The following is a 21,046-nucleotide window of genomic DNA, read 5'->3' as shown; positions in this document are numbered from 1 at the left end:
CCACTCCAGTGTCCTTGCCTGGAGAATCCCAGGGACGGGGAGCCTGGTGGGCTGCCGTCTATGGGGTCGCCCAGAGTCGGACACGACTGACGCGACTTAGCAGCAGCAGCAGCTGTTTCTATAGACATGCAAACCCAGTGTGTCTGGTACATAGGGTGGGAGAGATGAGAATGCCAAAGAAGGTAGGAAAAGACTATGCACATTTCAGGTTAACTTATGCTATTTAGACACCAGGCTAACATTCCTTTAGAAGCAAAACCCTCCAGTTAGAGCCGGCTTCTTCCAGGAGGGCTCTTGGTATGTCCACCGTGAAATGAGGACTCTAGGTAAACAGAGAAACTGACATTTCAGTCTCTGTATTGGAAATTTTCAAGGTAGGAAGTGAGCTAAAGGGGCCTGAGCCTAGCCCAGGAGCCCTGAGAAGAGCTATGGGGAGAAAGGATTAAGTAGCCCGTGGGGATGACCGGCTGGAAAGAAAGCCAGACGTCCCTTTAAGGCATTTCATCTTGGTCCCATCCCCTCTCTTGCCTTTGAACTCCCCTTGGTTGAAGAAAGTGAATAGCAGCTCCAGACTTGTCCAAATACCTTGGGCTCCTTGGTCTGCCTTTAATTTGTTGGAATGTTGGCAGGCGCAGACTGGCACACCCCAGAGGAATGCCTTTGGCTGTGTCCAGTGGCAAGCACTGGCCAGTTGCTTTAGGCTCACTGGGAGCTTAGTGATGACCCGTGCCAGCCAAGCCTGGTTCTGAACTTCCCTGAGATGGCAAGAGGGCTGCCCAGGAAGGACCACTGAGGATGACTATGATGGAGCCAGAGCTAAACACACCACCCACATGCCTGCCTTTGGGAAAGGTGTCCTGAGAGGCATCCAGCCCACCTGTGCAAGGAATGACTCTCACACGAGGGGCCTGAAGGCTAGGAGGAGGTTAAGCTCTACCTTGTTGACAAGGAAAGGAGGAGAAAGGCATTCCAGACAAAACCTTCCAGTCTGTGGAACAAGTGGAAGCATAAAAGGGGATGGTTGCTGGGTGTGACTGGAACATACGGCAGAAGCAATGAGAATGCCAAGGAAGGTAGGAAAAGACTGTGTACAGCTGAGGTTAACCTATGCTACTCAGACACTAGGCCAACATTCCTTTAGAAGCCAAATCCTCCAGCCACAGCCAGCTTCTTTCAGGAAGGCTTTTGGTACGTCCACTGTGAAGCGAGGGCTATAGGAAGTAGTTCACTGGAAAACAGTCATTTGCTGATAGGGTGAATATATCATTAACCACCCCAGAGCTTGACAAGAGCAGCTAATAATTGTGCTGGGCGCAATTAGCCCAAGCCTGTCTTGGCCAAACCAGAATATCTGGTCACCATTATTTCTTGAGAACTTTCTGTGTGTCAGGCACCATGATAGGGTCTCAACTCAGATCATTTGTCTCCCTCAGTAACTCCAGTTGAGTAGGTGTCATTATTTCCATTTGACAAACCATGGTGAGCCCCCAAAGCAGAACTGGCATCGTTTTTGTATTTCTTTCCCTACTCCAGAACCTTCCCCTTCCACCCTCTTGTTTAAAAAATCTCTGTGGGAGAATTCCCTGTCGGTTCAGTCGTTAGGATTCCATAATTTCATTGCCAAGAACCCAGGTTTGACCCCTGGTCAGGAAACTGAGGTCCCACAAGTGTGGCCAAAAAAGAGTAGTTATCCCTCCTCCTCGCATGTTTATTTATTTTAGTCATTTATACTTATCAGTATTAACTCAAGGATGCTTATTTTATATGAGGTTAATAGTAAATATAATTATACTATATATTACAATGCAGGATATATGATTATGTTAAATTGTTATTGTTCAGTCGCTAAGTTGAGTCTGACTCTTTGCGACTTCATGGACCGCAGCACTCCAGGTTTCCTTGTCCTTCACAATCTCCCACAGTTTGCTCAAACTCACGTCCATTAAGTCAGTGATGCCATCCAAATATCTCATCCTCTGTCGCTTCCTTCTCCTGGCCTGTCTTTCCCAGCATCAGGGTCATTTGCAGTGAGTCGGTTCTTCGCCTCAGGGGGCCAAAGTATTGGAGCTTCAGCCTCAGCATCAGTCCTTCCAGTGAATATTCAGGGTTGATTTCCTTTAGGACTGACCAGTTTGATCTCCTTACTGTCCAAGCTGTCCAGCTGTTGAGAGCTATCCAGCTCTCTTCTTTAGTACCATAATTCAAAAGCATCAGTTCTTCAACACTCAGCCTTCTTTCATATTCATTATAAATTGGGTAGGGAATTCCCTGGCAGTCCAGTGGTTAGGACCTCACCCTTTTACTGCCAAGGACCCGGGTTTGATCCCTGGCCAGGGAACAAAGGTCCCACAAGCCATGCGGTGCAGCCAAAAGATTATAACTAAAAAATTGTAAAATAAAACCTCTGTTGGCACTGAGGGCATTCAGCTATTCCCCTGAGCACCTTTCCTAGGTAGGTACCCTACCTGCCACTTGACTGGTTCCTCCTCCAAATGAAGATTTTGGGCCCTTGAATTTGAGACTTCCTCTCCACCCCATTCCTGCTATGCCTTTTGTTGGCTCTGAAGTCTATTTTGCACACCCCATGCAATCTTCAGGCTTCCTCTTCCCTGATCTTCTACCAGTCTAGGGCCCCATCCTGCTTGTCAATCACTGACTATCGTGACCACACCCTAGACCTTGACACAACTTCCTGTTCTCTCCTCCCCTTGCTGCCAACCCATGTTCTACATCATCCAAACTGCCAGCCTTTTAATGCCCTCGTTACAACTGTCAGTGGTGCGCTGGTCAATGTTTAACATGCTCCATGGGGCAGCAACATATGCTGGCATGTATGTACGTAAGTTTATTATGAGTTTATTGATATAAAAAATACGTAGCACACAAGCATAGAGAATAAAATATACAATAGCCTTGAATGTAAACTCTATTAGGCGAATTGATTTTTGCAGCCAACATGTAGTGGTCACGCAATTCAGCTGGAATTTGACAAATGAACTTGCGTATCAATCCACTCTCTTCTCAAAAAATTTAACTGACATGGGAATTCCCTGGCGGCCGAGCAGTAAGACTCTGTGCTTTCACTGCCAAGGGCTGGGACTCCATCCCTCATCAGGGAACAAAGATCCCACAAGCCATGCAGCGTGGCCAAAAGAGAAAAAACTTACCTGACATGATTTACTGTTAAGTCGTTTCCCAACCTCGTTCCAACTATATTTATTAAACTGAAACTTTGTTCAGCTTCAGCACCAGCAGTGGCAGCATCCCCATCATCAGATGTGAGTGCAAATACCTCCAGAGTAGACAAGAGACGAGGACATGATGAGTTTTGAGTTTTTACTACCTTTTTGTTTTTTAATTTTTTTGGCTGCATGGCATGTGGGCTAATTTCCTGGGCCAGGGATCAAACCAACACCCTCTGAATTGGAAGCACAGAGTCTTAACAACTAAGTCCCACTACCTTAGTTTTTTAATGTAACTTATTTAGTAGTAAGTTTCTTTAAGTCAATTGCAAACCACAGTGGTTTCTGAAATCAGCTCACAAGATTCCTGCAAACTTCAGCATCACTTCCCGTGAACTGGCAGTCAGGCTCCAGCACACGAGGAGTGCCCCGCAACCTCAGCCTGGTCCTCTTCTCTTTTCCTGTTTTAAGGGGTCAGCCTGTAAGGGCACATGGAGTTGGCAGTGTCTGGGTGAGTATGACTGAGTTGAGGTCAAGGTCAAATTGTCTAAAAATGTCTCTCAATTTTCTGCATATGGGTCCACAGAGGATTTCTTGGGAAACAAATATCTCAACTAGTTTAGACTGGGCACATAGCAGGTTTACAATTTAGTATGTATCGAGTATCTCTGGAGTGACCAAAGAGAGGTTAGACTCTCCTGGAGTACGCGTCTGGTAAGATGTCTACCCACTTCCTGCGTAAGAGATGGAGGCCCGCAGATGGGAATGCAGAAATACGATGGAAACGGACCAAGCAGTCCTTCCGCTTACCCTGCAGGGAGCAATGACTGTGCAGAAGCCCACTAAGGAAACAGATCTCCAAGTCCTACCATGACCTATGCTGACACCAGCTCCTACACGGAGGCTTTTCCAGAAAGGGGACGCCATCTGCAGACATTATCTCATCCTCCAAACCTCACGTCAAACCTGTGAGGCATGTAGCAGACAGTACCCTCAACTTACCTCACCTGTGGGGAAACTGCTGCCCAAGCATCAGACCAGCTTAGTGCCCTGACAACACTGTGAGCATCCCTGCCACCAGCAGACTGAGTGAGCGGGCATCTCTAGTTTGTTCTGGAACCACTTTGCGGACAGAGTGCAAAGCAGACTGCCCTCTGTCCCAACTCATCAGGGAGAGAAATCCGGTTTAAAATGGCCCCCTGTGAGCCCTGTTCTAAGCAGCTAAGATCATCTCAAGGGAGTGGCAACTGTATCCACAGTAAAATTATAGCCCTGAGTGTATCTGCAGAAACTCCAGCAAGTGGGTCACCATCCTAGGCCAAGTTGGAAGTTTTACGGGAACTCGAAAGTTGCTTGTCGGGGGCTGGAGCTCATGGAAGGAAGGAGAGGTAAAGAATGACTACCAAGCCCTCATCAAGCTGCCCTCCTTCTTCCTGAAGGATGCAAATCTCTACTTCCCACCCGTGGCTTCCAATGCAAACAAGCCTCACTTTTCGAAGACGTGAATGTGCTAAAAGTACTAAGGCCAAAAAGTTTAGTTCTGCCTTTGAGTTCATGGGTGGGAGAGGCAAGTTGTTCCACTACCAGACGAGTTGAGGAAAGCTGGCTTCAGAAAGCTGGCCTCAATCTCCCTTTTTTCCTCCTTTACAGGTGAGCTCCTTCCCAGCACAGAGCTCTCCCCTCTCAGGGCCATGCTGGCAAGCCAGGGCTCTGCCCAGAGAGCCTCCTCTTCCAGCCACCTGCAAAACTCAAAAGTTCTCTCTCCAACTTTCAGAGGCCCATGCCACTCTGTAGCTCCTCTGGTCAAAGGACCCAAGGGCCTGCTCAAGCTCACACCTCAGCTGTCTCCGTCTCAGATCCGGATGACCCACCACCACCCAGGACTAACTAATGGCCAACACAGACCTCCCTTTCCAGTTCCCAGTAACTTCACTTGTCCTCCAGGTAATTAAACTGGTAAATGTCCTAGGAACCACCTAAGTGATCACCAGGGTGATTTCCTACACCATAATAACGAAATAGTACACGAGAATAAGGAAGCCTTGCATAAACACATTCTCATCTTGGTGGTCATGGCCCAGCCCAGCTGCAGGCTCCTAACCCACAAGGTTCGATGTCTGTGTGACAGTGATACTGCCAAGGCTGCCACTGAGGGCAATACTCCTCTTGGAAAAGCCTCCCACCTACCTGACCACACCAACCGGTCTAAGTTTAACCAGCACCATCATTGTTTCAGTAGGTCATGGAGAAACAATAGTGAAGGCAAAGTCCCGGCAGTACGGCAGGTTCACAGGTCAAGAAACAATCGGTCGCTCTCTGGTCCCAGCAGGCGCCGAGATACTGTCCGAGGAAGGAAGTCTCTCCCTCCATGTTAACCATCCAGCTCTAACCTTGCATCTGTCCCTTCCTGCTGTGTTGCTTCCTCTTATCAACGGACGTGACAACGTGGGAACCAGCCTTAATAAATGACACTGGGATGTGTGATTTGGGGTACATGCACAGCGGGTTTTGAAAGGTGCCTGTTGGTATGTTCTGGCAGAGCAGTCAAGGAGTTTTCCTTGGCATTTTCTAATCCATTTGGACTAGATGGTTGTGCTGTGCTAGCTGCTCAGTTGTGTCCGACTCTTTGCGATCCCATGGACTGTAGCTGGCCAGGCTCCTCTGTCCGTAGAATTCTCCAGGCAAAAATCCTGGAGTTGCCATTCCCTTCTCCATTGGATGAGATGAGTGGTTTTCAAAACGATGTGTGCACGAGCTTCAGGTTTGGGAGCAGATGGGGTTATCTGTTCTGCACTCTGGGCTTCTGACTATCGTTATTTTAAAGCAAGGGTTCCAAAGCTGAGTGGGAGGAAGGAAGAAGAAGAAGAAAAAAACCCCTGAAAGCTGGACTGATCTTCCAGGGTCCACATGGATAAACACTAGAATGACCTCTCTCCTTTTTCCTACACCAACTCATGCAGACAGTCCCTTGCCTGGGTAAAAGCAGAAGCATGGAAAGCCGGGACTTAATTCTGGTTGTAAGATGCATTTTAACCATTATCAACCTAATCCTGGATGGCTCAGCGGTAAAAAATCCTCCTGCAGTGCAAGAGATGCAGGAGACAACACAGCTTCAATCTCTGGGTCGGGAAGATCCTTGGAGGAGGGCAAGGTAAATGCCATGGATAGAGCAACCTGGTGAGCTACAGTCCACAGGGTCACAGAGCCAGACAGGACTGAACTCACACGAGCGCACAAACAGTCTAATCCTAGTTTATTCCTCAAGCGTTTGCTGAAGAAAAGCAAACATGGAAACCTCCAATCTACAGCCACCGAATGGAAGAACTACCCCCTGCCCCCGCTTCATGTGGCCCTGGGAAGCCAATGTTCCCACCACACCACCCATCCCCGCTCGGTGACTTCCCAGCCAGGGCCCTCCCCACCTGACCTCCAGGTATTGTTACCTTCAGCTCTGCCTACATCAGCACGAGCTCTCCTATACCTAGTCATTTCTGTGCTGATGCCCTGTCAGACACAGACAGACAAAGTGCTCCACGGTGGTCTGTTATCACGGCCCCAACTTGCTCTCCAACCCTCGGGGACTAGAGTTTGGTCCCAGAGAGAGTGTTTCCACCCCCCACCCCCCACCTCGCCAAAGAAATACCAGATTTGAATAAACCATGGCACTGTGGCTGCCAAGGTTTTAACTCATGTGACAGCTAAACACGAAATGGGGGGGGGGGGGGGGACGGGACAACCTAATAAAGAGCTTACTCTGCACAATTTAAAAAGAACGACACCAAACCATTTAAACATGATTTATGTACATTTATGGCTTTATACAATAATAGCAAAGATTGTTCTTGTGTCTGTAAGTACATCAGCATCATCAGGCACTTTTCACTGTATTGGAGCGGGAACGCGGGATCTGCACGGGTACTAAACTCGGCTGGCCAAGGCTGGGTGAGTCTGTCTGCGTCCAGATGGGATGAACGTGGCCAGGCCTGGCCAGGCTGCCAGGCTGTCACCCCCCTCAGGGAGGAGGCCAAGAGTAATGCTAGGCTGTTTTGTCTGCATAAACCACACTGCATCTTTTACTGAACGATTACTTGGTAATCATTCAGCTGGGGAGAGGGGTGGGGTGGGGAGACTGGTAACACATATCCAGCAGCTGAATTAAGTCCAAATCATATACTTTGGGGGAATTGTTTTCATTTTGAGTGTCTTTCTCCTCCTTCTTGGGACGTTCCATTGATTTACTGCTCACTGGGATTTTAATTTAGACTTTTGTCAGTTTTTCAAAGAAGACTTTTCCAAGTAACACATCTATCACCTAAATATACTCCATACGTCTATATTACGGAAACAATACTTTATATTTAAAATATCTGAATAGCTCTATAATACAATATGCTTTTAATAACAGTACAAACCAGAGGAAATAAATCAAACAAGGCTGCATAGGTGATATCATTTGCACATTTCACAAAGCAATCATGTACAATAACTGATATACTCATTACTCCAGAAAGTCAGTATTCGTACAGAAAAAGAATTACCAGAGGTCACATAATGTTTGTTTTCAAAACTGACAAGGTGCCTTTCACTGAACTTCACTGTACCCTGGAGAGCTACCCAGGATTCCTGTTAAGAATTTCAACACACACACACACACAAAAATTTGAAGGGAAAAAAAAAGATATTTACACAGACTCAAGAGGAAGCAACATCTTTTTAAAAGTCACTCTATGAAGTAGTAAGATTTGAACAGTGATTTTTTTTTTTTGTAGCTAGTTGCCTCTTCAGTGAACGATGGGCCTGATGAGGCTCAGAGTGTGCTGGTCAGGGGGCAGGAAGTGGTGGTCACAGAGGGGAACACGAGAACTGTGGCCCCAATGAGTCCAAGCGCATGTGCAGGGGGCACCGGTCAGAGGAACCACGGTTTCTGAAACCAGACCTATTTTGGAGTGGCCAACAATGAAGATGGTTAGAGGGGTGGCTGTTTAATGAATTTTCAAAAGTGTATAAGTCACTGTGGGAAGCATACAATAGAGCCTGCCTCCTGGAGGAAATCCATCCAGAACACTTGTGTTCTTGTTAAACATGGAGGAAAACCCAAGCCAGCAGAGACGCCATTCTTGGGCAACACAAAGCAAGCGTCATGTGGGCTAGGTTCACAGAAGTCAGAGCGTTCTCAAGAAGGCCAGAGGAACACTTTTGTACACCTGTTCCTTTCATCGAGCTGACTCTGGGCATTCCGCACGACTTGAAAACACTGACGGACTAAATGGGATGCAAAGCCAATTAACTTGGGCCTAATCAGTTACAGGTAACTGGAAAATATTACAACATGATGATCAGAATTATAGTTTGGGTTGCTAAAGGGGAAAGAAACTCTCCAATTCTTAACTTACACAATGGCTTTCTAAATAGATCCAAAGGTATAAATTACTGCTGGCTTCTCGGTTTTCAAATTTAGTGCCTGAATTTTTAAGCAAGTGCTATTCTGTTTGGTAACCATCTGCACTCATGAACACCAAGCACTTTAAAAATCACTCAAGTCCCATTTAAAAATTCCCCCATTCGACATCACTTTCCACAGTGCACCAAGTAATCTGTAGGACAGAAGGGGACAGAAGGGGATATAATTCTCCAGAAGCACAAAGCCAACTTCTGCCTAGACCAGGAAGAGCACAGTGTTACGAGGGAAAACTTTTGCTGAAGTTCAACTCAAAAAGGTTAAGTTGATCAAAACCCCAGCTTGAGAAAGGAGCACTGTTTTGGAGGTGGGTCTCCCCTTCTGATCTCCAAACACTACGCAGCCTCCCCCCAGGAGTACTTGAAACAAAGCGCATACAGGCACTGATCAGAAGATTCAATGCTGGGCAGGGATGCCTAGTTCACAAGGACAGCAGAAGCAGATGGGATTTCTGTAAAACACATACACAAAAACAAATCAAGTTCTCAACGTGAAACACAAAATGTCCGTAACTATACATCACTCTCCTGCCAAGGTAGGGCCAGAAATGGTGGGTGTGCAAGTACTAATTACAAAGATTTTAAGATTAGTCAGAAAACATCACCAAGGAGCATCCCCAAGTATACAAACCAGTGAAGCATGTATAAAATTAGTACTAGTCCAGTTAGAAATACAAAAGGAAAATCACGGATGCTGCTTCAAATGTCTGGGATTCCACAAATTTCCAAGCAGACTATGTAACAAAGGTAGATTCGAGTTTTAAGAAAACATTACAGTTCAGTATCTATTCCAAAAATGATCTCAAGTCCCAACAGTAACATCAAAAATCATTTATATGGAAATTAGAACCATTTAAAGTGTTTGTACAAATTTGCAAATAACAAAATAAACAAACGAAGAAGAAAAAAAATAGAAAAGACCTGTACAAGGCTGGAGTTTAATCTTTTTTTTTTCCCCAAAAGAGTTTTGATAAGTCCATTAATTCAGCAGATGGACAACAGGCTACTCGTTCTCCTGTGAATTATGCGGTGCCGTGAACAGATGCGGAGCTGGTCAGTGGCGCTGCAGAACGGACAGCTTGGTTCTCTGTGATTCATCAGTTCAGCAGAACACGGGTAGCACAAAACCAAAGTTTAACTTACCAAGGGCATGAGACCATCACAGTATTACAAAAAGAGTATAAACTTTCCTTGGACCAAATGAATATTAAAAAAAAAAAATGCACACAGATACAATCCTGTAGCTACGGCTTATGTACAAAAGTTGAAAGCACACCACGATCCAAAAGTCTTTTCTGCAATTATATGGTGTAGTGAGTTTGGCACTTCATTGTAATGAAATTTCCAATGGCACAGTCCTTATCTACAGTAGCACATAACCTGCAAACATTGGGCAAACATCCTGTACAGGAAAAGTGTCTTCGCTGCCAAGTCTGACGAAAGGAAAAAAGAAATGCGTTTTGTTGGTTTTTTTTTTTAAATCAAGAAAACGAAAAGGTAGGGTGAAGGACATCTTTGGACTGCTTCTCTCAGTTCCTGCTGTCAGACAATCTGAAGTACTTTTAAGTGTAGCCTAGAAAAAAACACATACACACATACAAGCATTGAAAACAACCAAATGAATATCAATTCAACTTAACATATTAGGGTGACAGACATACTTGGGGGAGGGTTGGGCTTTCTCAAACAGCTCTGAAATCATTCAATGGGAGAAAATTCCACTTTAAAAACCCCTTCAGCATTTGATTTGTATCAAATGTATTCATTTATTGAAGAGTTGCTAAGAAGATGCAGCCGTCTGTCAAAAGAAACTCTTTAAAGCCATTAGAGGAAGCTTCCTTATGTTTCAGCTCAGAGGAGAATTTATAAGCTACAAAAAGGGCAGAGAATGAATGATAAAAGATGCCTCTCCACAAGGGGTGGCTGGCTGACATAAAAATGAGAAAGTCCCGACCCTGGAAGATACAAGGCAAGTTACTGGGCTCCTCTCTTTAAGTCCCGTTTTCAAGCCTTTTGGTATCAGGGTGCTCTTACCTGCTCACTCGCTTGCCCACTCTCAGCCTGACACCCAGCTGTGTGTTGTCGTCTTGACGCTGTGCGGGAAGCTTTGGTTGGGCAACACGTTGTCAAAGTTAAAATCCAACGTGTCTCCGTCCATGAGGTCATTCCGAATGATGGACTCCATGTCACAGTCCAAGCGCTCGATAAACATGCCGTCCAAGTCACTGGGGAGCTTCTCCTGGTGGAGAACGCCCACCCGGCCATAGCCGTTGCAGCTGCTCACTGAGGAATAGCCCCCCAGGGTGTTCATCTGCATGGGGTGGGCCAGAGGCACTTGTAAAGCTGTCTTCACCTGGGCCAGGCGGTTCATACCCGAGGTGTGGGGCATGGGGTTTACCGCGTGGGGCAAGGCACGCCCATTGACTGCAGATGTCGACTGAGCGTGTCCAGGGTGGGTGTGGGAGCTGGGGGTCATCATTTTGTTGTGAGAGGCCTGGCCGCCGTAGGCTGGCATGACCGAGTTGGGGCCCATCAACACGTTCTGGCCGAGCACTCGGCTGTTGGTTTGAGCCACCCCCGGATCGACTGGCGTCATGATGTCGTTGTGCGGAGGAGAGTCGGACGTCAGCAGCTCCTTCAGGAGTCCCGGCGCACAGTACTGGTTCATGCCTCCGTAACTCGATTTGCTGTCCTGCAGCGTCTGCATGGGCATCTGGGGCAGGGGGCTCATGCTGGACTGGCCATACGTGTATTTTTGGTAGTTGGGGCTGGCTGAATTCAAACTGGTGTTTGGCGGCGCAAAGGAGTAGCAGGGTGTCTGCTGCATCATGGTGCCTGCTGAAGACTGGGTGGACACAGTTAATGACGTTGGTGACGAGAGAAGGTTGAGATTATCCAAAAGGTTCTCCATGTTCTCGGGGTTACTGATCTCGGACAGACTGGGCAGGGTAGAAGCCATCTTTGCGGCGGACGGCGGGTACACCATCGAGTGCACGTCCCCGTCTCCCAGGTCGTCCTGATCGGTCATGATGGGAGACAGTCTCCCGCTAATGGTACTAGCGTTCGAGCTGGTGCGAGGGCGAAAGGTACTCCAGCTGTCGAAGTCGTCGTTGCTGTGAGAGCCGGGGCTTGCGGGCCACTTGGGAAACTGTGACCCCGGGCTGTCCCCGGCACCCTCCTGGCCAGACTGCAGGGACGCTTTTTTCTTGGCAGCTCGGCCTCGGCTCTTAGCAAATTTGCTGTTGTTGTCCATCGACGCGGCTCTTCTCCTGGGGGACTTCCCACTCTTGCCTCCCTCTGGATTGAGCATCCACCAGGAGCTTTTTCCAGTTCCTTCATTCTGCACGCGGATGAACTTGCTGTGCAGGGACAGATTATGACGAATTGAATTCTGTAAAGCAAAACACCATGTCAGAAATACAAATACTGCTCCGGCTGGAAGATCCGCTGTTCCACATAGACATGTCTCACGCGGAAGACAGGTCATGTTTTCAAAGTTTATGGTACAGATCTGTACCATCACTACAAGACTGCTCCAATGAGTAAAGTGGTACTGTATCTTAAAAACAGTTATCTGTATTTTAATTTAACAAGGGGACAGAACTAAACAGGCATTATTATAAACACTTTCTTTTACATAGCTCTATTGTCCAGGGAAATTATAGGACCTGGTTTTTAAACCACTTAGATTTGCAATGCAAATACCACTCCAGAACAGAGCGCAATCAAAACCTCTATCTGTCCAATCATCCCCCAGAACTACTGCAAGTTCTCTGCGGACAGTGCATGCGCCACTTAACACCAAGCGAGAAGTTTTGTATTATGGGGTCCACGTGATCACCAACAAGAAAGAAAGGAAGCAGACTATATTCTCAGTCGAAAACTAGTTAAGACCTGGATTCATTTACATTCTTAAAGTCCATTAGGCAGATACAGGTGAACAGAAGGAAAACGAGGTGGTGGTGGTGGTTTTAATTTTAGAAAAAACTGAACTACCAAGAAAAAAAAAACAACTTAAATTCATTTAAGTGTTGTTCACGACCCTCTCTTCCCCGCTTCTACTCGAGCCAAAATGCTGCCCTGGGAGGGAAGGAGTTGGTGCAAAGGGCAGAGAGCTGGTGGCTCTGATCCACTGAGTACGGCTCCATGACTAAATTGTGACATACACACCCCCAGGATGGTTAGGACAGAAAGCCAACTTTGAGCCCCTGGGTAGCTCTGCTACTCACTGGCTACAAACCCTGGGAGGCTGCCTGGCCCCTGCATGCTTTAAAGCCCCCTTTGCGGCTGGCTCCATGGGTTCAACGACACAAGGGATGCCAGGCGCTCAGCCACGTGTCCAACATGGTAAGTGGTTGCTGGAAAGAAGCTGTCAGATCCCACTTTGGCAGGAGGACACAAGGCTCCACCCTTTCTGAGCCCATTCCCCTCCTCCTAGTCACTGGTGTGTGGGTAGGAGCTTAGTGGTATTACAAACACAAACCCGCAACTCCGAACACCCCGTGACAGGAGCCAAAGACGGCGCAAGCCCCAGCAGAAGCGGTGGGGCCGGGCTATAAGGGAGGAAGCCCGAGCGTGACCCCTGTCCTGGGGGAAGCGTGAGGCTGCCGGCACCTGGAGAGCCTGCTGTGGACAAGGGGGGCTCCTGGGAAGCAGGGAGCATCCTGGCTGGCTCGACCCCAGCACAGGACAGGCACGCGGCAGCCTCTCTCTCTGTGCACTCAGCGCGCTTCATCATCAGGGCCCGGAGCGGGTTCTGGGCGTCCTAGACTCCCGGAGCAGGACTGAGAGCGTGGTCCCCACACCTCTCTGGCTTCCTCTGCCAAGTGGATGCCCGGCTCGGCTAGGCGAGCCCCCGGGACCCCTGCGGCCCCTTCTCCCCGACCACGAAGCAGCTCTGGCTGGATCTGTGGTCACCCAGAGATGCAGCCACAGCGCCCACATCCTCATTGCTATGGGACTCAGATGCTTGAGTGCCAGTCGCTGTGCCAGAAGAGAGCCTCTGCACGGCAGGACCAGCCGGGGCACCACACAAACCATGAGCTCGCCATCTCTCTCGTTTAGAGGAGGCAGAAAACAAAGAAAAAGAAAAAAAAAAAAATCTCCCTTTCAAAAAGGAGACGCCGAAGTCAGAATGAGGCTGGACAGTCAAGGCTGAGAAATCTACATTTCCAAATGCCCTCTGACCCTCTGTCCTACATTCCACGCGAGGATTGCAACACAGCAGCCCTGGGACAGCTCCTCGGCCAGGCCCAGGCGAGTGGGGTCGGTCACGGCCCTGGAAGGGGGCTTCCAGGCTGGATGCTGGGCAGGCGTGTACGTGGGTGGCGGGGAAGGGATTCTTCTGTTCCCAAGACTCTGTCCTCTTTCTTCCCACCTACAGACCTGTCCCCAAATCCAGACTGGAGCCCTGAAAGAGGCCGGGAGCTGCATCTCCCTAATATCCTGTTCCAACCCCGTCAGATTCTCCAAACCCGACAGGGAAGGTTTCACTGAATCACACACACACACACACACACACACACACACACACAGGGAAGGTTTCACTGAAGCACACACACACACACACACACACACGGAAGGTTTCACTGAATCACACACACACACACACACACACACACGGAAGGTTTCACTGAATCACACACACACACACACAGTGCTTTCCTGCTGGCCCACCAACCTACACACACGTGTGTGCACTCCAGCAGGGCCCCCAACCTCTACGCACACACAACAGGGCCCCCCAACCTCTACATCCCTCCTCAAAGAAGCAGGCCTGCTTCTGGGGCCAACCTGGAACGGAGCCTGTACAGGCTGGAAGTCTGGGCATTTTGCACAATATTCCATCATGATTATCTAGTTCTTTAAACACAATAGAAACACAGATAAGCTACGATGGAATCTCTGGAGGAAAGGAAGCTTGACTCCTGTCCCTGTCACATTTGGTTAATGATGAAGGGGGAAGATCTTCCTAGATAGTGGCTTCCTGGCTGTCTGTAGAGCCTGGGGGGCGGGGGTAGGGGGACACAGCTCTATGATACATATAACTAGGTCAGATCATTTGTAACTGCAACTGGGGGACACTTCAAACAAGACTGCAGAAGCTGTTCAAAGATGGAATCTTTAAAAAGTTTAGGAGGAAGGAAAAAAAAAAGGTCAGGAAGTATTCACTAGCCTGGGCAGGACACACACTGGCTTACTACTCAGACTTACCAAAAACGGGGGTGGGGGGAGGCGGCGCGGGGGTGCACATGGGGTGTAAGCAACCCCTTACTTATCAAAACATTATGCTACATATTTTCCTAAGAGGACATTTCAGGTCACTCTTTGAGTAACAGGGCTGTCTCCTAACTTTACCAACAATTAAAAAAATTTTTTCCCCAAACAGGAAAAGGTTTGCTCTGCAGGGCTGGTTACATAAATTCCTGTTTTTCACATAGCCAGCAGGACACTAAAGAAGCCATGATAATCCAGTGGGAGGAACTGGAGTGGGAGACGTTGAAGAGGTAAAGCCTGAAAAAACACAGGTCACGAGTCATGATGCTGGGCTCCCTGGCGGCTCAGACAGTGAAGAATCTGCCTGCAATGCAGGAGCCTGGGGTTCAATCCCGGGGTCAGGAAGACACAGGGCGACAGAGGAAGAGATGGTTGGATGGCATCGCCGACTCAACGCACGTGAGTGCGAGCACGCTCTGGGAGAGAGTGAGGACAGAGCAGGCTGGCGTGCCGTGGTCCATGGGGTCGCAGAGTCGGACACGACTGAGCGATTGAGCAACATCAATTCATGAAGTGACGCCTGCAAATCCCAGCCGGATGCAGTGGACCCAGCCAGGGTGGGGCAAGCGTGGTTACCTATGACCTGGGCAGAGAGCCACACGCAGCCAGCAGGGCTCTGAGCTGTTCAGTTCTTCAACTGGGAACAAGTATCACGTGAGGAGAGAGGCAGAGTGTGAGGACAGAAGGACTCACGCAGTGCAAACCGCTCACCCAAATCCCGAGTGTTCGCCCGAGACCACCAGAGAGAAGGAGCCCTCAGCAACTCCCCCTCCACCAGCTGTCATCTCCACTGCACGCACCCCTCGGCTGCCCGCCCCCCCATCTGTGGACTGGCTACCCTGAGCGAGGCGGCAAGTCCATGGGGGCAGTGGCACTCTGGACCCGCTGTACCCCAGCCAGGGTGCCCCGGCTTGCTCAAACTGCTCTAGTGGCTGTTTCTAGCTCACGGGTTCATTCCATGCACTCTGCAGACCAGATTCCACACCTCTTGAAGGGTAAGGGTTTTTTTTTTTAATCTCATCTCAAAGCTCCTAGAAGACACCTTACACACAAGATACATTCAATGAACAGCTGTTGACCAACATCCCAAAAACATCACAGGGAAGGTGTCATGCCATCCACCTCTTTTCTCTGTCCATTTGTGCACGGCTTCATGCCAAGTAACTTTTATTAACACTGGAACTGATTTATGCTGGGCGCTGTGGGGGGCGTCAGAAGGAACTATTCACAGAGTCTGCCTTCTGGGTGTTTTATGCTCTACCTGGGGAAGGAACCAGTCCACCTAAATGGCCACTCAGGACAGGAAATGTACAAAGGACTGTCCAGGACCTTTGACGTTCTCCTGCCAAAGGTCACCACTCCCACCCCACCCGCTACTTCAGTCTCAGCCCGTGTCTCTTTCTGAAAGCATTTCCCGAGAACCCCATCCCATTCTGCAGCTAACACGGGGCCTGGTTTGCTCACCACAAGCACAACACTGCTCTGCCTGGCCCCCACAACCCTGTGAGCTCCAGGAGCTTGGAGACCTGGGCTGTCTTCTTGGACACTGTACCCTCACAGCTCCACCGCCGAGGAGACACTCAAGCATCTGCTGGATGGATGAACAGATCTTACATTTACAGGATGTTTTCAGGATTAAATGAGATAACAGATGCCCTTACCTCAACTGGTATCAGCCGCTGCTCTGATCAGGATAATGGCTGTGTTTCAGCAAACCGTCCATATTACAATCATCGGTCTCCTCATTATTCCTTTATAACTACATTATTCTAATAATTAAGTTATTCCTTTATAATGAGAATGAGACCACCACCTCTCAGCCACCACTCTTCACCCCAATTTCTGCTGGGCATTCTAAGACTACTCTGGTCTTTGTGTTCAACCAAATATAAAACCAGCAAACTTAAAGCTGAATACATCCTGCTCAGGACCCCCTGGGCCTTCATATTTTACACCTGGATTTTACTCTAGTGCTTACAAACTGCTTCCAATACATCATGTCTCATTCGATCCTTGGAAGAGTACTAGAAGGCAGGTTATCATTGGCCCCATGTTGAAAATGGGAGCACTGAGGCTCAGAAAATGAATCTCCTGCAAAATGTCTCTGCATGCAACACCACTGCTGGAAAAACCATGTTTTGGCTTCACCATCATTAAGAAGAATCAGAGGAACATATTTACTTAAGACTGAGGTTACCTGTGTGCATCCGCGAGGGAGCAGAAATAATTCTGTTTACAAATACTAGTTTAGAAAGCTTGTTTTCTGCCTCAATGGGTAATAAATTTACAAAATATGATTTGCTTTTAATTCTAACTGGCTACTCTTCGTGGCAGGAAACCAGAGCAGCTGAAGTGTGAATTTCAGATGTGAGTGTTGCCTCGGGGAAAGCGTGTGCAAAGAAGCTGTGGGAACCCACAAGGAGAATGGAAAGGCCCCCAGAGGCCCCACAGCCCAGAACTGCCCATCGCCCTGCGAGAGGGTGGGTGTGAGCAACAGCTGGCCAGCCAGCCAAAGAGAACTTCAAACCCAGACGCTGGGACACATGACTAAATGAACTTGTTGTTCCAGAAATTCTAGAAATTCTTTCAAAAATGCGAGACAAACTAGATTTTTCCCAGAGTGTTTTATCTAATTCCTGTGAACTCTGTCCGCGTGTGCAATGGCTTCGTAGGCTCCCGCATGGACGTGGCCCCTCCTCCTGCTTCCTGGCTTTTTACACATCCCTTCCTGCACTTCCAAGAGTAAAAACAAACTAAGGAGAAAGTAGGAATAATCTCTATTCAGCAGAGTTCCCGTCAGAGGTGCTAATAAAACAACAACTCTGTAAAGTAACGCATGTTGCTTGCAAACAGGAGGGAAAGGTGACCTTGTTGCCCATCCTTTTTTACAGGTGATGGTGACAGATGTATGTCACCAATCGAAGCATGTACATTCAATTTTAGAAAATGCTGTAATGGTAGATCTGCTGCGGAGAGCTTGATCTACTACACGCGTGCATGTTAGGCTCCGGCACCCAGCTCTTCTGGAAAGCCGGTTTCACCTCCCCGAAACCTGTCCTTCTCGCTTGCCATCAGTGGCCCCCAGTCTGCACTAGGACCCGCGCTTCCCCAGGAAGCTTTGTGGACAGAGGACGCACAGCCTCATTAAACTTGTGAGCCGGAAAGTCCTGGGAAGGTCACCTCTCCTCACACCCTTACTTTGTATTAGGGAAAATAGAGTTCGGAAAGATTAAAATGCAGATGGAAAGCTCATTTGCAAAAGGCAGGAACCACGTGGTGCAGAAGCCCTAGAAGAGCCGTAAAACCAGAATCAAGGACACGCAATGACTCCCCCGGACCAAACCAATCTCAGCTACACATTCTCCGACGGCTACAGGTGCACAGTTAGCTCCAAAAGCAGCTTTACCTCTGACTCAAATCATTTCAAAGGAAGGAAAATATGACTACATTACATCAGCCTCTACTAAAAAAAAGCATATGGCAGACCAGGCTCGCATGTGAAACAGAACCAAAAAGGCAAATGTAACATCTCAGGAGAAGTTTCAGGTTTTGGGGAGGCAGCGGGGAGGCGGACTCCAAGGTCGGACCGTGGGGTCCTGGTCTCCCCACGTCCTGACACCCGTGACACAGCACCGCTGTGACACAGGTTCGCTGGGGACGGAACAGCATCCTCTCCACGAAGAGCACTCAAAGAATCACCTGGCACAAAGCGGGGAAGTGAAGGTTGGCTATTTTGTGATAGGAAGTAAAGGGATGTATAAACAGGAATTTTTTGGCCATCATGGAACGGTTACAACTTGATTAAAAACCATTCATCACAAACTTCCTGTTCAACAAGGCAGCCAGCCTTCCTGAGGCTGTTTCCATGTCCTTGCAACTGAGCTGCGACGGTTCTTTGACAGAGAAATTGTTCTCGCCCCCTAAGAGGACTTTAAAGGTAGAGATCTGGATCGTTTAACTAGCGTGCTTGGTCAGCTTTGGAGGTGATCCCTGTCAGAACCTGTGTCATCCACAAGGTTGTTCAAGGAGAGAGGTGCGCACGCCGGCCCATTAACAGCTTGTATTCGGGATGGCAAATAGGAGAGGACAACTTGCTGCCTCGTCTCTTCCCACACTGGCCAAGGAGGAAGCCTTGGAACAGAGAACCGGGCGATGCTCCACAACTGGCCTGATCTTTAATAAGGTCGTATTTGCCAAAAGCCTCAGTGTTTCAGGGTAAATCTTCAGCCACTAACATCAGACACTGGGGACTTAAGGAAAAATCTTCAGAATGGAACAGAAATTTTACTTGATGATATTAAAATTATCCCAAGTTCTGGCTTCTCTGAAGGTTGTAATTAAAAAGAGGCACCATGTTTCCCCATGCTGTGTCCCAAAGGAAAACTGCGTGTCACAGAAAGCTACATTTCATGAAAGGAAGGGCAAAGTCCTTGATTTTCAGGATGTGAAAACCCATACCATGTCATGTCCTGTGTTCTACACACAAGCAGAAACCAGCAACTCCAAGAGGCAGAGCCCCAAACAACCCAGGTGAGCTCAGAGCCTCAGATGCAGGCATCTCCCTCTATTCCAGACGCCGAGGTAGGTACCTGAGCCCCCCTGTCCAGGTACAGTCTCCACAAGAGCGGCTGACGTGGAGCCCTGCTTAAGCAAAGCCTGGAAAACAGAAACTACTTCCCACAGTCACACGCTTGGGCCCGAGGTTGCCATGGGAGCCGACGAGGCCACCTCTCAGGCGAACGCCATCACCCCTGGCTCTAAGGTCCCAGTATGCAGAGACTACGTTTCAGGGTGTGTGTGTGTGTGTGTGTGTGGCCACCTCTCAGGCGAACGCCATCACCCCTGGCTGTAAGGTCCCAGTATGCAGAGACTACGTTTCAGGGTGTGTGTGTGTGTGTGGCCACCTCTCAGGCAAATGCCATCACCTGGTGGGTGTGTGTGAGTGTGTGTGTGTGTGTGTATGCAGAGACTAAATTTCATTTAGCCAAAATTCTCCTAAATACCTCAGAAAGGTGGGGGCGGGTGTGTGTGAGTGTGAGTGTGTGAGTGTGTGAGTGTGTGTGTGTGTGTGTGTGTGTGTGTGCGCGTGAGCTACTAAAAGATTTCAAAGTAGACCTGGTTTCTCCTGAGATTAATTTAGTTCCAGTGCGGCAAGCAGGCAGCCCGGCCCTTTAACCCACTCACTGCTTCCCCAGGGAGGCGCAGAGGCCTCTGCCAAGTCCATGGCGGGGAACCACCACTCCCCACTGCCTGTCGGCCGACCTGAAAGACCCCTTCCTTCCAGAAAGGTCTTTTTAGTTAACTGCCCAGAATAGGGAGGTTTTGGGGTTTTTTTTTTTTTTTTGCTGCTCTTACCTAACAACTGCTTCAAACACATGAGGCCCTACCAGAACAGAATATTAAGAGGAAACTCATTTGTTGAGGCGATTTTTCCATCTGCCTAATGAAAGCCTTTGTCTATTTTATAGGCCATACCATTTTTCGAATCTGCAATGGCTCCATAAACACGCTGCTTTACAAATGCAATTAACTATCTTACGTATTTGGCTACCATAATGAGGCAAAACAAAATCAAAACCAAAAAACAATATGTTAGGATTTTACTTACTCTCTTCTGGTGAGGAACTTAAATCGGGCATACAGTGAAACTTCACAGGTAGCATGAGTTTGATCCATCTTAAATTTTTCTAAAGAGAACTAAGTGAATTTCAAAGTATTTGGTCAAAGTTAATGATGAGCCCATTAAACCTGTTCATGTTAAGTAAATGTTTATCCAAGGTGTGCACCTAAACTGCTTACAAAAACCAACAAAAAGCTTTACAAATGTAAAGGCAATATGCTGAAACTTGGGACAGATTAGAATCTGCAGGATAATATCCCACCGATAGGATGTACTGTCTTTAATTGCCTTTTACCCTAAATATGTTAATATGTTCACTTTCTAGAAAATGCTAAGAAAAGATTAATCCACTGAATGCATAATCTACTTACGAAGAATTGGTATGCATAGTAAACAGAATTACAAAGTACAAAATTGAGGTTTATACGGATTTTTTTTTCTATTTTGGAACTCAAATATGATAAATCTAGACTGCAAAATGAACAGCAAATTGCAATAAAATATGCCACTC

The 21,046-nt window shown here is 48.0% G+C and overlaps 1 protein-coding gene across 1 annotated transcript in view; it reads right to left on the bottom strand.

The window, feature by feature from the left end:
- Positions 1-6,974: 6,974 nt before the first annotated feature.
- FOXO1 (forkhead box O1) overlaps positions 6,975-21,046 on the bottom strand; it is a 92,469-nt gene continuing 78,397 nt past the window's right edge. Inside the window, exons 2-3 of the mRNA XM_070471307.1 lie at positions 10,674-12,030; positions 6,975-10,212 (exon numbers count right to left, since the gene is read on the bottom strand). Coding sequence (XP_070327408.1) covers positions 10,696-12,030 — 1,335 coding nt within the window. The 3' untranslated portion in view covers positions 6,975-10,212; positions 10,674-10,695. The remainder of the gene's footprint in view (positions 10,213-10,673; positions 12,031-21,046) is intronic.

Source organism: Odocoileus virginianus, chromosome 8, assembly GCF_023699985.2.
Source record: "Odocoileus virginianus isolate 20LAN1187 ecotype Illinois chromosome 8, Ovbor_1.2, whole genome shotgun sequence".
NCBI lineage: Eukaryota > Metazoa > Chordata > Mammalia > Artiodactyla > Cervidae > Odocoileus > Odocoileus virginianus.
The sequence above is the reverse complement of the archived record's forward strand: the minus strand, read 5'-3'. Positions and strand labels throughout refer to the sequence as shown.